The sequence below is a fragment of the Kogia breviceps genome, chromosome 5, assembly GCF_026419965.1.
Source record: "Kogia breviceps isolate mKogBre1 chromosome 5, mKogBre1 haplotype 1, whole genome shotgun sequence".
Classification (NCBI taxonomy): Eukaryota; Metazoa; Chordata; class Mammalia; order Artiodactyla; family Physeteridae; genus Kogia; species Kogia breviceps.
The window spans coordinates 69,835,054-69,851,326 of NC_081314.1; the positions used below are offsets into that span (position 1 = coordinate 69,835,054).

Sequence of the window (16,273 nt, forward strand, 5' to 3'; positions counted from 1 at the left end):
CCCAAGAATGGGGACAAGAAGCCAGGTTTTGTGACACCCAGTCCAGAACTCCTACCACCTTATCCCTGATATCCTTAGGAGCAGGCGTCATTGAAATGGACTATAGATTTTTTTTTCCTGAATTTTTTTTTAATTGAAGTATAGTTGATTTACAATGTTGTATTAATTACTGTTGTATAGATTCCTAATCAGTTAGCAAAACCCTGGGGGTGATTGCTTAGACCCATTACGGTAAATAAACCTAGATACTAAGGGAAGAATTTAATGTTTTCCAGAAGATACAGACATTGTTTGAGTTCAAAGTACTTCCATTTTCCATTCAGTTTCACAATAAATTCTGGGAAAACTAAGTAGGTCTTTACCCAGATATAAAGGGGCCTGTTCAGGCTCTATTTGCTTAGTGAAATCCATTTTCCAGAACTTTCAGCAGTTCTGTACATGATACAGTGAAAGGGTCATGGATTAGGGAATCAAGTACACTTGGATTTGAATCTCAATGCTACCATTCACTCAGCTCTATGATCCTAGGCATTTCTCTTAATTTCTCAGAGCCTCAGGTGGCTTATCTATAAAAATCAAGATTATAGCACCTTCATGGGTGGTAATAGTCGGGGCCTTTCTGCACAGCTCAGGAGATGCCCTTCATATTAGATTATTATAAACACAGTGCTCGCTGAAGTTGTGCATCACACTGCCCCTGGTTTATGATGAAATTGAATAAAATAACCTCTTGTGTGCTTAATGCATTTTTGTTTTCATTTCCTTAATTGGTCACATATCTGCTATTTTACCAGGAGTTCCCATCTTCCACCGTGAGGTGAGTCAGTTTCCTGCCACTTGCTAGTACTCATGCAGAACTCAATAAACCTGAATGTTATATTGTGAAGCTGACCCTTGGCTTTCTTCTCATGCAGGAGTCTAGCACCAGAGCCCTAAGAGCAGTGGTCCCTGACCTTTTTGGCACCAGGGACCGGTTTCGTGGAAGATAATTTTTCCATGGATGGGAGGAGGAGGGTGGGGTGTGAGGGGATGGTTGGTTCAGGCGGTAATGCGAGCCACAGGGAGCAATGGAGAGCAGCAGATGAAGTTTTGTTCGCTTGCCCGCCACTCACCTCCTGCTGTGTGGCCAGTTCCTAGTAGCGGTCCTCGGCCCGGGGGTTGGGGGACCTTGCCTTAGAGAGATGCATCACAAACCTATGACACTGTCTATGGCAAGAGGTCTCTTTCTGGCAATTTTAAAAGGAGGCTGGGCCTTTTTAGGGAGTTTGTCTTCTTGTGATGTAGACCCCTCAGCCTGCTCTGCCTTTTTCTTTTAGTTTTTCAAGCATGTATGCCTTCCTTGAACAAACAGTGTAAGGCCCTACAAACCGAATGAGTAAAATGTGATTTCTGACCTCAAGAAGCTCAGAGAACAGTCAGGGAGCTAGACCAAGACAACAGGAAACTAAGATTCAGGGAGTACAAAGGAGTGGTGGGCGAGTCCACAAAGTGCTCACAGCTCGGAGAGGAAGACGGGAGTGTCTGAGTACTACTTTCTACATTTCAAGCCCAAACTGAGGGTGATTTTGTTTTTTTTAAGACTTGCTGAAGGTTGCAGACCTGGTGGGAGACAGACCTGGACTGGAATTCAATTCTTGTCACTCTAAAGCCATTGCTCAGCCCGTCATTACTTTCAGATATTCTTTACATCATTTTCTGCCTTGTCTCACTTTTTTTTTAGGCCTGTTTTCCTGCTCAGGACAGCGTGGCTTCCTTGAACATGTCTTTCATTATGATTCACACTAACTTGAAGAAAAAATTCAGCTGCTGTGTGCTGGTCTTTCTCCTGTTTGCAATCATCTGTGTATGGAAGGAAAAGAAGAAAGGGAGTTACTATGAATCCCTTAAACTGCAAACCAAGGAATTCCAGGTGTTGAGGTCTGGTTCGCAATCTGTGTCTTCAAGCGGCACCCACAACCCCCAGAGGGGCAGCCAGGCCCTCAGTGGTCCCAAGGCCAAGCCGGAGGCTACCTTCCAGGTGTGGAACAAGGACAGCTCCACCAAAAACCTTATCCCCAGGCTGCAAAAGATCTGGAAGAATTATCTGAGCATGAACAAGTACAAAGTGTCCTACAAGGGGCCAGGGCCTGGTGTTAAGTTCAGTGCAGAGGCCCTGCTTTGCCGCCTTCGGGACCACGTGAACGTTTCAATGGTAGAGGCCACAGATTTTCCCTTCAACACCTCTGAATGGGAGGGTTACCTGCCTAAGGAGAACATTAGGACCAAGGCTGGGCCGTGGGGCAGGTGTGCTGTCGTCTCATCAGCAGGATCTCTGAAGTCCTCCCAACTGGGTCAAGAAATAGGTGGGTTCTGGGTGTTAAGACTGTTATCTGAGCAGCCAGTGCTCACTCACTTGGAGCATCTGGGCATGTGGACAGTACTGGAGACTAGGAGTCCCAGTATGGCTCCATGGACTGGTGGAGCAGGCCCAGATCAGTGTTACTCAGCTGTCCTTCATGAGTCAGAGGTGGCACGGGGGCAGTGGAGAGGGTGGAGATCCAGTCTTCCAGCACCTTTATCAACTAGAATGGCTTTATTTTGATCTGTCTTAAATATTGGTGTTTTACAGAAGATTTTGTTTGAAAAGAAAGTTCCACTGCTACCAATGAGCAAAACACTACATCGACACTTAAAAATATTTAAAGCATAGATCTCTACTTTTCCTTCAGGTCCTGAAATTCTGTAATTTACTGATTAATTAGAGACTAATTGTCTCTTTTGGCCTCAACTACCTGGGTAATTTTCAGTTTTTCTCTTTGAAAAGAATTAACTGGGGACTCTGGACCAACTTCAGGAGATCCATGAATCCCTAAAATCATGTGCAAAAATATCTGCTGATTAGGAGTGTATAACATGTGTGTATATGTGTAAATCAGTCTGCATTTTTCCAAAGAGAGAGTCCATAGCTTTCAGTTGTGACCCCAAAAATGGTTAAAAATCACTGGTCAGAATATATCAATTTGCTTTTCTTGAAATTCTTCACAGTTAATAAAGATTTAGGGATAAATTAGGAACTTGGGATTAACATATACACACTATTATATATAAAACAGATAACCAGCAAGGACCTCCTGTATAGCACAGGGAACTATACTAAATATTGTGTAATAACCTATAAGGAAAAGAATATGAAAAAGATTCACTGAATCACTGTGCTGTACACCTGAAACGAACATAACATTGTAAATCAACTATACTTCAGTAAAAATAAACAAAAAAAAAGACAGAAAGTTTATCCAGATTTGTAAACATGTGTACAACACAGAGCTATGGATTTGCCTAAAGCTCCTTAGTTCCCTTATTTTGAGAGAATGTGTTTTCCTTGATTGCGAAATGAATCAGGCTAAAGAAAGCAAAGCACAGGAAGCCTAGCTCTTCTGTCAGGCTCTGGAAGGTACTGGAGCAGGTGAGGTCATGTGTCTCCTGTTTTATTTCCTTCATATGACTGCCAGGAAAAATAGTCTGAAACCAAGCACAGGCTCTCGAAAGAAGAAAAGGAGAAGCAAATTGGATTCTCTAGAGCAGAAAGAAGTGGTGAGATCGTATTTCATAACTCTCCAAATAGGCAGCACTTTGGAAGAAAAGCTGCCAAGATAACCAGTCCCACCCCAACTTCTGCTTTTGCTTTTTCGGTTTCTTTTGGACTTTGTTTTCTAGAAACTAAATGTAATTGGTTTTTGTTCATCCATAATGAAACTACATTTCTTTCTTTCTTCCCAAGTCATTATAGTCTGCCTGGCTGGAATCATGTTGCAGTTTCAGGCAGAGCCTAATACTCCCATGAATTGGAACTATAATCTTTATTTATTTTTTATTTTTTTAACATCTTTATTTGAGTATAACTGTTTTACAATAGTGTGTTAGTTTCTCCTTTACAACAAAGTGAATCAGTTATACATATATATATGTTCCCATATCTCTTCCCTCTTGCATCACCCTCCCTCCCACCCTCCCTATCCCACCCCTCTAGGTGGTCACAAAGCACAGAGGTGAACTCCCTGTGCTATGGGGCAGCTTCCCACTAGCTATTTAATTTACACTTGGTAGTGTGTATATGTCCCTGCCACTCTCTCACATCGTCACCGCTTACCCTTCCCCCTCCCCATATCCTCAAGTCCATGCTCTAGTAGGTCTGTGTTTTATTCCCGTCCTACCACTAATCTCTTCATGACTTTTTTTTTTCTTAGATTGCATATATATGTGTTAGCATACAGTATTTGTTTTTCTCCTTCTGACTTACTTCACTCTGTATGACAGACTCCAGGTCTATCCACCTCACTACAAATAACTCAATTTCGTTTCTTTTTATGGCTGAGTAATATTCCATTGTATATATGTGCCACATCTTCTTTATCCATTCATCTGTTGATGGACACTTAGGTTGCTTCCATGTCCTGGCTATCGTAAATAGAGCTGCAATAAACATTTTGGTACATGACTCTTTTTGAATTATGGTTTTCTCAGGGTATATGCCTAGTAGTGGGATTGTGGGGTCATATGGTAGTTCTATTTGTAGTTTTTTAAGGAACCACCATACTGTTCTCCATAGTGGCTGTATCAATTTACATTCCCACCAGCAGTGCAAGAGTGTTCCCTTTTCTCCACACCCTCTCCAGCATTTATTGTTTCTAGAGTTTTTGATGATGGCCAATCTGACTGGTGTGAGAAGATATCTCATTGTAGTTTTGATTTGCATTTCTCTAATGATTAGTGATGTTGAGCATTCTTTCATGTGTTTGTTGGCAATCTGTATATCTTCTTTGGAGAAATGTCTATTTAGTTCTTCTGCCCATTTTTGGATTGGGTTGTTTGTTTTTTTGTTATTGAGTTGCCTGAGTTGCTTATAAATTTTGGATATTAATCCTTTGTCAGTTGCTTCATTTGCAAATATTTTCTCCCATTCTGAGGGTTGTCTTTTGGTCTTGTTTATGGTAGCCTTTGCTGTGCAAAAGCTTTTAAGTTTCATTAGATCCCATTTGTTTATTTTTGTTTTTATTTCCATTTCTCTAGGAGATGGGTCAAAAAGGATCTTGCTGTGATTTATGTCATAGAGTGTTCTGCCTATGTTTTCCTCTAAGAGTTTGGTAGTGTCTGGCCTTACATTTAGGTCTTTAACCCATTTTGAGTTTATTTTTGTGTGTGGTGTTAGGGATTGTTCTAATTTCATACTTTTACAGGTAGCTGTCCAGTTTTCCCAGCACCACTTATTGAAGAGGCTGTCTTTTCTCCACTGTATATCCTTCCCTCCTTTATCAAAGATAAGGTGACCATATGTGTGTGGGTTTATCTCTGGCCTTTCTATCCTGTTCCATTGATCTATATTTCTGTTTTTGTGCCGGTACCATACTGTCTTGATTACTGTGGCCTTGTAGTATAGTCTGAAGTCAGGGAGCCTGATTCCTCCAGCTCCATTTTTCGTTCTCAATATTGCTTTGGCCATTCGGGGTCTTTTGTGTTTCTAATCTTTATTTTTATGCACTCCATAAAATGTTGGATTTTTATGGATTTAACTAAACATTAATTCAAATAACCTTTTTCTATAGACTGGAGTTATAATTTCAAATATGTATTTCCATGGAAGGATTTTGATCCTGAGATCTAACAAAAATTGCGTGCTACACTTCAAATGTTCTGCCTTTTATAGGGTTATTTCCTTTGGGCATTTAGTCTAACAAATATTTTAAGGAATTCATTCATGTATTCTTTTATTCAGCCATGGACTCATCAACAATACCAAATAGGAACTTAGAATACAAAGAGGAGAGGGAAAGGAAAGGCCCTTTGTTAAAGGCCTCTGAGCTCGACAGACCCCAGCCTTCCCACTACACCTGGAATTTGTCCAGCTTAGTCCCAACTGTTGAACATATCAAATGGTTTCAAACTGTTTGCTCTTATAAATAGTACTGCTAAGGAGGTTTTGGGGAAGACAACTTAAGTGACTACTACTGCCCTCCAAAGGGGAAATATCCTCAGGAGTGGCGGTAGAAGACCAAAGTAAGATCTGTTTTATGGCTCCTTTTTTTTGGTCCATTATAAAATTGTTTACCAGAGGGACTGTAACAATGTGTTGTGTCTCCGGCAGCCCCACAAACCAGCCAATGGTGGGCACAGTCATTTTCAATTGTTTTTAATAGGCATACGTATAAAGTATCCTAGATTTGTTTGAATATTCATTTCAAGCAATAGCACATTTTAAAAGTATTAGAATTAATAGGAGTAACATGTATGGTGTACCTGCTGTGTGCATAACAAGCCTTGCTCTTTTAATCCTCCCAGTAATCCTACGCGGTAGGTACGATTATTGCTCCCATTTTACCCAGGAGCTAAGCGTGGACACTCAGAGGTTACTCAGCTGGTTAATGGTAGACTGGGACTTGAAACTGGGTTGTTCGACTTGAAACTGGGGTGTTTGGCTAAGGGGCCCACACTTAGCCTCATCTCTGCTCTTGCATCTCATGGTGATTGTAGCTTTATAATAATGAATGAATCCCTTTTCAGGTTAAAATAATTCCTTGATACTCTTCCTGACTTGCTCCCCTGGAAGAGAGGAGAAGAGCATTCTGAACTGAGGCAAAAGCAAGAAGCAAAGGCTGCATGGAAAAATGTGCAGAGTATGTTTAAGCATCACAGATAATCCTGTTTGCCTGGGACGCAGGGCCCCACAAGGTTAAGAGGGCTGAGCAATGAGGTCAGAAAGGTACCGGGAGGGGGGGGGGATGGAGGAGGGGGGGGGTAAGTTCTTAGAGAATGTTGATGGTCTTAAGTACTTTGGATTTCATTCTTTAAGCCACGAAGAGCCCTAGAAGGTTTTTGAGCAAACAAGTGATGGGATCATGTGTGTTTTGGAGAGATTTCTCATTTCTCTGAGTCCCCTTCTCCATGGGGACTGCTGTAGTGCCTCTCTGCTGTTAGGGACTATCGTCATATCCAAGTGAGAAGTGGTGCCAGGCCTGTTGAACAGTGGTAGCGGAGGTGGGATGAAATGGTCTGACATGAGAGGCATCACGAGGTAGAAGAGACAGAACTTGGTTCTAACTAGAAATGACCTCAAGTGAGAGGCAGGAGCCAGGGTCTCTGGCTTGGGAGCAGGCTGTATTGTATCACAGGGGAGCATGCTTCTGGAAGAGGACAGGTTCCATCTTGGATGTGCTGAGTCTGAAGTGTTTGTGGATTTCCCTTCATAGATATCTATGCAGTTGGGTATTTTCTTCCAGGAAAAAGTGTCAGGGTGGGAGGTCAGATTTAGGAGTCATTTGTATCAAGGTGATACAATCTGCCAGGCAGATTGTAATGAAGTTGGTATATTTCAAGAGAGCAGTAGAAATTAATTTAACTTTTTTAGAAAGTAATCATGCCATAGAATTAAGAGCTCATGACTATGAACCAAGTTATTGTACTTCCAGGAAAAAAAAAACTGAATAAATAATTCAAAGGGAGAAAAGGTTATATATTTCAGTTTCCTTATATGTCAAATAATTCCCTACCTTACACGGCTGTGGTGAGAACTGGAAGAAGATTCATGAAGTAAAGAATGAGTTTTATAAAGTCCTCCAGGAAAGAGGACTGATGAGAAAACCTAGAAAAAAAGTTTACATTTGAAGGACAAGGAAAGAACAGGGACAAGACAGATAAATAAATAAATAAATAAAAATTCTGAGGGGCCAGTGAGAAGGGCTGGAAGAGAAGTAGGCATGTACCATATGATGGAAGGCAAGGGTGGGGGATGGAATTTGGGCATATTTGGGGGCAGATGAAGTTCTTGGGCAGAGTGAAGACTGGGTTGAGCAGCTCAGAGAGCATGATTGTTTATGTCAGGGGTGAGCAAACTTTCCTATAAAGGGCCAGATAGTAAATTTTTTTGCTTTTGAGGACATACAGTGTCTCTTACAATGACTCTGCTATTTTAGTGCAAAATCAACCACAGACAGTAATAAATGAATGTACCTGGCTAAGTTCCAATAAAAGTTTATTTACAAAAACAAGGCAGGTCAGATTTGGCTTGTGGGCCATAGTTTGCCAAACCTGATCTGTATCATATCTAGTTTTCCTAACCAGAATCAGAATGTAGTCTTCCATACATGGTTATATGATTCATTAAGCTAACTGGAAAATATAAGAAATGTTTGGTCCAAATAATGGTAAAATTTCTTTCACCACAATTTCTAGCTATTTAGAGTTCTTATACCTGGACACAGTAGATTTTGATGTATTTATGAATTTACCAACAAGCTGATTCTATTGAATTTTCTAGGCATGCAGTTTTATCACGTGCATATCGTGGTACATTTATTTCTTCCTTTTCTAATTTGCATCTTTTTCTGCTCTCTAATTCTAAGTTACAGAGAAGTGGAGGCCCCTGTTTTCTATAGCCTTCCCCCTTCAAGGCTTGTTTTCTGGGATCCCAGTAGCTGTGGATTTTTCCTAGGGATTTCCTGGAGACCTATTTGAGGTTGAAAGTCTTTTAGTTTTCAGTAGCAATAGCAAAGGACAGTTTGGCAAACAAGGATCTGATCCCTTTTTTTATAAGCTCAAATTTAGTGGTCTGTTTCAAAGTTCTCTTTGATTTTTTTAAAATCTTAGAATAAAATCCAAACTTCATACCTGGCCTCCACAGCCTGCATGATCTGCTTCCTGCCAACCTCTTTCATTGCACTTTTTTTTTTTTTTCCTTCACTCACTTGTCCCCAGCCAAGTCCTTACCCTCCTTGGGGTCTTGATACTGCTGTGTCCTTTGGCTGGAATTTACTTTCCTGGACCCTTCCCATGCCCTGTGGGTCTCAGCTCAGACGCAGTCCCTGAACAATCCCTCGATCTAAAGGAGATTCCCTCGGGGTCTCTGTTACACAGCTCAGTTTATTCGTGTCAGAGTATTTTTTGTTAATTTTTATTTTTTTATGCAAGTATAGTTGATTTACAATGTTTCAGATGTACAGCAAAGTGATTCAGTTATACGTGTGTGTATATATATATATATGTGTGTGTGTATATATATATGTGTGTATTCTTTTTCATGTTCTTTTCCATTATAGGTTATTATTTTGTGCCATAGTATTAATCACAATCTGTAATTATGTCAAATGTGGTTTGTTGTGCTTATCTATTGTCTGCCTCCTTGCAGTAGATTTTGAGGTCTCTAAGGGCAAGGACCTTGATTTCATGCTCACAACCATTGTCTCCAGCACTTAGAACTGTGTCTGGCAGAGAGTACAAGCTTTATCAGTATTTACTGAAGGAATAAAAGCATTCTCCTTTCTCATGGTCAACACCAAGGAGCTATCTCAAGCCTCCTGTGCTGGGCGTTCTCCATCTGCCCCCCCCCCCCCCCCCCAAATTCACTCTCCATGCTTTCCTATGACTCTGTGCCCGGAGGAATAGAAATTTGGACTGTGTCAACTGGGTGTCCTTGCTCTCTGGCTTTGATTTGGGACAGGACAGTAGTAACGCTGGTACAAAACTGAGAAGAAGGAGAGTGAGGCCAGGGTGTCTGTCCCCCTCCTCCCCGCCCTTGCAGAAGGAGCCTGTGCCTACAGGTTCCTTCTCTCCCTTGGACTGTAAGTTTCAGCCCCTTTCGGTCAGCCCTGTCTGTGTCTCCCCTTTTCCCTGCAGGCCTGGAAGTCAGAGGGGAGGAGGAGAGGCTGGGGTAATGATTCCCTTCGCAGTTCCCACCAGCTGGGCTTCCTCAGATGGGGTCTCTGCTCCTCCTGCTGCCTTAGGTGTAGGGGTGGGATTGGTTCCGTGCTGTGGCCCACCCTGGGGTATGGTCCCTTTCCTTGTCCATCTCTACCTTGTTAAACTCCACCGACAACTTTGTCAATAGTCCTTTTATTCGACTCTCAATGACTGCATTTGAGCTTGTCATTCTTGTCTACTGGGACTCTCAGGTTTATTCACCTGTGAAATGGGAAAGTTGACCAAGTGGAGTTTCTGATAAATCAACATTTCTAGTGTGGTTACTACTGGTCACTTTTGAAATCAGTGACTGATTCTGACAAAACTTGTTGCAATCTGAGTTGTGTAAAGATAAACTTCCTGCTCGATTTGCAGTTCTGTGTGCCTGTCCTGTTATCTGAAAATGTTTGGACTATGAGCATCTCATGTAACTTTTAAACCATTTTGATAAAAATTTTGTCCTGGGATTGAGGATAGGGTTGTTTTTGTGAATGAGATGTCTAGATTCCTGAGGTTTGGTATATACATTAGAATTGAAATAAAGAGGGAGGCTTTCTTCCCTTAATTCTGTGGGTACTTTCTGTTAGATCCTCTTACATTGAGCCAAAACCCACTCCTACCCCTCTTCTCCTGATGCCACCTTTGTGCATGAAGAACCACCCAAAATAAACCCACACACAGAGAAACAGCACAACAGAGGTTTGGGCTGACCTCCAAATCTTGTGCAGATTTCAGTGGTGAACCGAAGCTTGTTTGATCAAATAAGCTTGGGATGAGCTCTCACAGGATCACAGAGGCTCAGGGTTAGGATGGATCTTAGAAGTCATCAGTTCCCTCCCCCATCAGATTGGTCATTGCCAGGCAGAGAATCTTCTCCACGTCTTCCAAACCCTGTTTAAACAGCTGGAAGGACAGAGAACCAGAGCTGGGGAGTGAGTAGATCTTTAAAAAGATGGTCTGTTTGATCTTGGCTGGATTTAAGACATTGTTTCTGACAAAGAGCTTTTAAAATTTTTAATAGAAAATATGGGGTTTAGTTTAGCTCTTATGACCTCTTTTCCACCTCTGCCACCACCCAGGTTTGTGACCCTTCCTGGGGCTCGTGTTCCTAAATGGGACACTTCAGGAGCTGTCTTGGATGCCATAGTGAATCTCTCTCATTTGCTGTGCACTGCAAGCTTTTCAGAATGCCACGGGGTACTTTGCACTTGTGGATTAGACCAAGCTTATGGTAGGATCTTCATTCTTCTGACAGGGATAGAAGTATGACCTACTGGTAATACCAAGAGAATCTGATTTGCTCCTTTGGTAACTGGAATAGTGATTCCATTATGAGTAGTGCACTGGCCCTGTCCACGCTGCCCCTGTGCCCGGGCACCCTGGCATCACCGAGTGGATTTCGGGAAACACCACCATATGCGCCTCTTTAGCCTTCACAGTGGCTGGGCAGAGAGTTACTCACCTCTGTCTGTGAACTTTACCTGACTGCACTATACAAATGTGATCATTGTCCCCTGTGTACCAGGATGAGATAAAGATTAGGATGTATTATTCTCTTGCCCCTCCCCTTCCTCCTGCCCTCTCTCCCTCCAGACTGCTCTCTCTGCATATTGCTGATGTGTTGTTTCCTTGTGGTTTATAGATGATCACGATGCAGTCCTGAGGTTTAATGGGGCACCCACAGCCAACTTCCAACAAGACGTGGGGACGAAAACCACCATTCGCCTGATGAACTCTCAGGTAAAATTTCTTCTGTGCAGAAGTATAGTGAGAGAAGTTTCCTTCTTAACACGATCATGGACGGTGCTGAGTAGAGTGCAGTGGTCGGTACAGAGACTCTGCAGTTAGCTTGCCTGCCATCTAAACCAGCTTTGCCTCTCTTAGCTAAAAGATCATGCCTAAGTTCCTCATGCCTCTGTTTACTCATCTGTAAAGAGGGGAGAATAACAGTACCTTCCTCACAGGGTTGTTGTGAGGAATACATGAGAAAATCCATGGGCTCCGAAGTAGAATGTATTTACTAGGAGCACATCAAGGCCACCGGCTTAATTAAGTCCCTTGCCCTTCCTGCGTCCCGGATTCCTCATGGAGAAGGAGAAGACAGTGATTCCATGATCCAGCCTGGTACTGTGGCCATGGGAAAGCCCCATGGCATTAGTCTGCATTACTGGAGGTGTCCAGTGTCCAGAGAAAGCCGAGTTCTGCTGTCCCTGTGGCCACAGGTTACATCCAGAGTGTTCCCCGAGGGGCAACAGAGGATATCCAGGGAGAGAGAGGAGTGTCGCGAAAAGTAAGTGAAGCAATGAACGTGGGTGTGCTTTATATGCTGTAAAACCTTATCCAAGTATTATAAAACAGCATCACAGTGTAATTATGTGTAATACAGCAATACAATTCCGGTATTACCTCATGAATCCCCCTAGACTATTCATTTCCAGAAGTATTTCCAGGTAGCATATGCTGATTTCTCTATACTAATGGGAACTTGAGAAGTACTCTTGCCACAAAGTTCTGCTAATGGATTGAATTAGTGGAAAAAACTGGATTGCACATATATCAAAAATAGCATGATTGGGCTTCCCTGGTGGCGCAGTGGTTGAGAATCCGCCTGCCGATGCAGGGGATACGGGTTCGTGCCCCGGTCCGGGAAGATCCCACATGCCGCGGAGCGGCTGGGCCCGTGAGCCATGGCCGCTGAGCCTGTGCGTCCGGAGCCTGTGCTCCGCAACGGGAGAGGCCACAACAGTGAGAGGCCCGCGTACCACAAAAAAAAAAAAAAAAAAAAAAAAAAAAAAAAATAGCATGATAGGACTATAAACCCATTCACCTCACTCCCGACCACCAATGTTTGTCTTTTTTCTGAGTATACGTGTAAGCCTTGGGGGATTTTATGTCAGTGTTTAGACTCTGTACACTTTTGAGGGCTCATGGGTGTGGATTGGGTCCTGGAAGTGACCCTAAGTGCCCTTTCAGCACCGTCCCAGCAGAATATGCATTCCTCCTCCCCTCTGCCAGGCCTCCACTTCCCTGTTTCTCTCAGCAATCTCTTTACGGCCTGACCTTCAGGAACTCACCATCTGGGCAGAAGCTGCTTCCTGCATGGCCTGCTTTCCATCTGAGGCCCACAGTCCTAGGAACCTTTTTATGATGGGACTTAACTCCTTTGCAAGAGGCCACCATCTTGTTTTTGATTCTTCTTCTAATACTTCTATTATTATTTGGATGATGATGATGATGATATTGTCACTTTCTAACACTGTAACACCCTCCAGCAGCCTCTCTGTACTTTTAATACTTGTTCCTGTTCAACCTTATGTTTGGGGTTTTTACATTACTTTTATGATAAGCTATAAGAGGGCAGGTTAAAAGAAATAGATTGGTCGGCAAGAGAGTCTCTGGAGCAAGTGGCACTTGAGCTAGACTTTGAGAGACGGGCAGGATCTAGAGAAACAGTACTAGGAAGGCATCCAAACAGTGGGATTGGCGGGACAGAGCTGCACAGGAGACGAGGGGGCACTCAAACAGCTCTGGCAGGGTGGGGATGGGGTCTGGATTCGTGTTGCACCACCGAGGGAGGTGAGGCTGGAGCTTCATGGCTGCTCAGACGCTGGCAAGTCTAGAACATCAGGCAGAGGGTTTGGGATGAGCTTTCCCTTCTTTCTCCTGTCCCTTCTTGTGCTGCAGTCACAGAAACATGGAGCTGGAGGGCCCCCCAGGGAATGCTAATGCCTAACTTCTGCTTCTGTATAAGATGGTACCTTAATACCCAGGAGAAAGAAAGGTTTACTTACCCTTGCTTCCTAACACAGACAGGGACGGCGCTGAGACTGCAGCTAGCCTGACTGCCGTGGAAACCAGCTCTGCCTCTCTGAGCTAAACGATCACGCCTAAGCTCCTTATGCCTCTGGAAAGAGGGGAGAGGGGAGAATAACAATACCTCCTCACAGGGTTGCTGTGAGGAATAAGTGAGAAGATCCACGCAAAGCATTTAGCGGCCGGCACTTATGCATAATAAGTGTTACCTGCTCTGATATTTACGTGTGCAGAGCTTGAGGTGGGTGTGGAGGGTACGTTGGTGAGCGAAACAGACTCAGCCCTGTTCTCGTGATACCATCCAACAGTCATACAAACAAATATAAAGTTACAACAGACAGCTACAAAGGAGAGGGTTAAGGTGCTACCAGAGCCCATAACGGGGAATCTTCCCTAGGCAGGGAAGTCAGGAAGAAGTGAGGAGGTGATTCTTCGCCGCGCACGAGGAGTAAGGGTAGACGGCGAGAAGTGGGAGAAGAGGCAGCAGCGTGGGTGAGGCGTGTGCGGAAGGGACCTGGGACGCACCAGGACCCGGGGGGGAGGTGAGTCTGGGTGGTGGGGATGTAGAGAGGGACGAGGCTGAGGGTGAGAAGGGGCCAGGCCACGGCACTTGTTTTCTTCTCTGAGGCATGGCCAGACTTGCATTTTGTAAACCCCTCTGGCTTCCATCTGATAAGTGCAGTGGGTGCGGTGGACGGACAGACACACTTAGGGGGCTCTTGCAATCGTGTGGACTAGCAATGCTGGCAGTTGCGCCAGAGTGGAAGTGAAGGGGACTGTGAGAAAAGAATGGATTTGAGAGCTACTCAGCATGTGCGCCCACCAGGCTCTAGTGTGTGGTTGGGTGTGCGAGGTGAAGGGAGGGGGGCCACGGGTGCGCCTGGGTTTCTGGCTTGTGTAACTGGCCAGCTAGTCAGTGAGACTGGAAGGAGTACTGGGAGATGTTTCGGGTTGTGAGGGGTAGGGTCAGAGAAGGGGGGCAGGGATCAAAAATGTGGTTCTGCATATGGTTGATCTGAGCTGCCTTCTACGTGCCTGTGAAGAGAGGTCCAGTAGGCAGTTATAGAGATGGGACTGGAGTTCAGTGGAAAGGTCTGGGCTGCAGATGAGGATTTGTGAATCGTCTCTATCTATGTGGCAGTGAAACAGTGGGACCAAATGAGGGCACTAGAGGGACTGTAGAGAGAGGAAAAGTCCATGCAGGGGGTTTGGGTAATGAGAGCAGCGAGAAAGAGGTCAGAGCCCTCAGACGCTGCTGAGAGGCCAATTTAGATGAAGATCGAAAAGCATCGTTCTCTCCTTAGCAAACTGGAGGCCACTGTTGGCCTCAGCGACAGCCGTTGGGGAGAGCGGTGAAGCCAGAAGCCAGATTGGAGAGTGTGCAGTGGGGAGGGAGGAAAATGTGGAGAGTTCTTGCAAGAAGGCTGGCTCCAATGGGCAGAGAGAAATAGGGCAATAGCTGTAGAGAGGTGAGGGTTCCAGGGCCAGTTTTTGTTCTTTTCATTTTAGATTGCAGAGAATTGAGTATGTTTAAAAGTCAATGGGAAGACAGTCACAAAAGGATAATCACTGTATGATTCCACTTATATGAGGTCCCTGGAGTGGTCCAGCTCCTAGAGACAGGAAGTAGAATGGTAGTTACCAGGGCCTGGGAGGAAAGAGGACTAGTTGTTTAATGGATCTAGAGTTTCAGTTTCAGAAGATGAAAGAGTTCTAGAGATGGATGGTGGTGATGGTTGTATAACAGCATGAATGTACTTAATGCCACTGAGCTGTACACTCAAAAATGGTTAAAAGAGTGCATTTTATGTTATACATGTTTTGTCACACACACACACACAAATTTAAGTCAATGAGGAGAAAACCAGTTGATAGAGAAATTGAATATACTAAAAAGAGGAGATAATTAAGTCAGTGGTGGGAGTGGTAGGTCCAAAGCCTAGGGGAGGGCTAACCCCAGCAGAAGGGGTCAGAGGGAAGGAGGACGCAGAGGAATAGCCAGAGGCAGTCTCTCGTGGAAGGATGAAGGGGCTTCGATTTTCTCTGCAAAGTAGGGTACAGAGAAAAGGAGGCTTTTTGTAGGGAGGCTGAGGGGAAGAGAGGTTTCAGTAGAGGAGGTCTGAGCCAAGAAGGTTTGAAATTGTCATTCAAACTCCAGGAATGGAGTAGGGTCTCCAGGCCATGCTAGCCACTTTGAGGTTGGGGAGAGTGGATTCAGAGAGAAATCCAGCTCTGTTTGCTCAGGGGTGGCATGATCTGCAGATCAGTAGGAAGCTGCAAGCAAGGGAGGGAGCTCGGAGGAGGCCTGACAATTCTCTTGGATTTGGGAGGCTGCTTTCTTCTCGGGCATCTCTTCCAGGTGTTTAGTGAAGAACTAACCCTCAATCCTCAAAGATTCTGAGATTTTAATTTCTAGCAATTGCTCTCCTGCGTATATATCCAAAGAAAACAAAAACAATGCTGAGAAAAGACACATGCACCCCAATGTTCACTGCAGTACTATTTACAATAGCCAAGACATGGAAGCAACCTAAGTGTCCATCGACAGAGGAATGGATAAAGAAGATGTGGTACATATATACAATGGAATATTACTCAGCCATAAAAAAGAATGAAATTTTGCCATTTGCAACAACATGGATGGACTTGGATGGTATTATGCTAAGTGAAATAAGTCAGAGAAAGATAAATATTGTATGATATCACTTATATGTGGAATCTAAAAACTAAAACTAGTGAATGTAACAGCAAC

General features: G+C 43.8%; 1 protein-coding gene across 17 annotated transcripts in view; it reads left to right on the forward strand.

Annotated features, from left to right (window-relative positions):
- Positions 1-16,273, forward strand: part of ST6GAL1 (ST6 beta-galactoside alpha-2,6-sialyltransferase 1) — a 155,717-nt gene that overhangs the window by 110,821 nt on the left and 28,623 nt on the right. For 8 of the 17 annotated variants that reach the window (XM_067034194.1, XM_067034190.1, XM_067034189.1 and 5 more), the window contains 2 exons: positions 1,721-2,342; positions 11,351-11,448. In XM_067034194.1, coding sequence (XP_066890295.1) covers positions 1,760-2,342; positions 11,351-11,448 — 681 coding nt within the window. In that variant the 5' untranslated portion in view covers positions 1,721-1,759. Of the gene's footprint in view, positions 1-1,720; positions 2,343-6,537; positions 6,651-6,702; positions 6,728-11,350; positions 11,449-16,273 lie in introns of those variants that run through there. The other 9 variants (XM_067034199.1, XM_067034201.1, XM_067034202.1 and 6 more) reach the window with 3 other exon arrangements.